Below are 907 nucleotides of genomic sequence, written 5' to 3' on the forward strand. Positions count from 1 at the left end.
AAGCCCATTCTGGCGACCTGCTTTCTAGTTCGTTGCTCTTGCGTCTGAGCACGCAGGTCGTAAGAACATCCCCTGGGTGGCCTCGAGTGTGGCCCTGCGCTCCAGTGCCTGGCAGGAATTGCAGCTGAGCCTGACTGTCTCCTCCTCGTCAGTAGTTTTATTCTGGACAGTAAACTCCGTCCAGTGACAATGGCTCAAGGGGGGATCCAGTGTGGAGGGGCAGTGTCACCACATCAGGGACCTTTTCCTCCTGTCTCCCAATAGAGGCGCTTTGGCTTGGTTTTGGCACAGACGGACAGAGACTTGGGCACGGCACCCTCCGTGGTATCATCAGAGCGGGTCATTAGCANTAGGCCCTGTGTGTGTGTGTGTCCGTGTGTCCAGTGTGCAGGGCTGTGCTGGGCTCAGCATTGCAAGGTCTTGAAGGAAATTCCAGGGCCCCAGAAAACGTGTCTGCACTGAAGAGGGATAGATGCCTGAGCCTGCTGGTGCCAGCCAAGGGCATGGCCCCTTTTGGACTGTCGGAGTCATAATTTATGATAAATAGGAAGGAAGGGAGCGCCGGGAGGTTTGTCGGGGAGGGCATCAGTAGTATCGGTCCCGAATCTGCCAGCTGGTGACCCAGTGCTTCTTGGTGGGTAGCATGCTCCCTGGAGGTGGGTAGCGGTCCTCCTCCCGGATACGCACTGCGTGATACTTGGGCATAATCCGGTAGTAGTGGGTCGGCTTAAAGAAGTCACACCGGGTGGGCCGGGGCAGGGGGGCTGACCCCTCAGTAGTCGTCGGTCAGCCTTTCCGTCTCTGACGGCTGGCTCTTCATCTCAGCCTTCTGCCTCTTAGCTTCATACAGGGCACGAGTGCGGGCTCGCTTGAAGAAGCCGCACTTCCACAAGAGGATGATGATGAG

General features: G+C 57.4%; 1 protein-coding gene across 2 annotated transcripts in view; it reads right to left on the minus strand.

The window, feature by feature from the left end:
* Itga3 (integrin subunit alpha 3) overlaps positions 1–907 on the minus strand; it is a 31993-nt gene continuing 31086 nt past the window's right edge. For both annotated transcript variants that reach the window (XM_029546455.1, XM_021212319.2), the window contains exon 25: positions 1–907. This exon is cut by the window's right edge and continues 1 nt beyond it. In XM_029546455.1, the coding sequence (XP_029402315.1) occupies positions 773–907 (135 nt within the window). In that variant the 3' untranslated portion in view covers positions 1–772.

The sequence above is a fragment of the Mus pahari genome, chromosome 14 (genome assembly GCF_900095145.1).
Source record: "Mus pahari chromosome 14, PAHARI_EIJ_v1.1, whole genome shotgun sequence".
NCBI classification, from domain to species: Eukaryota; Metazoa; Chordata; class Mammalia; order Rodentia; family Muridae; genus Mus; species Mus pahari.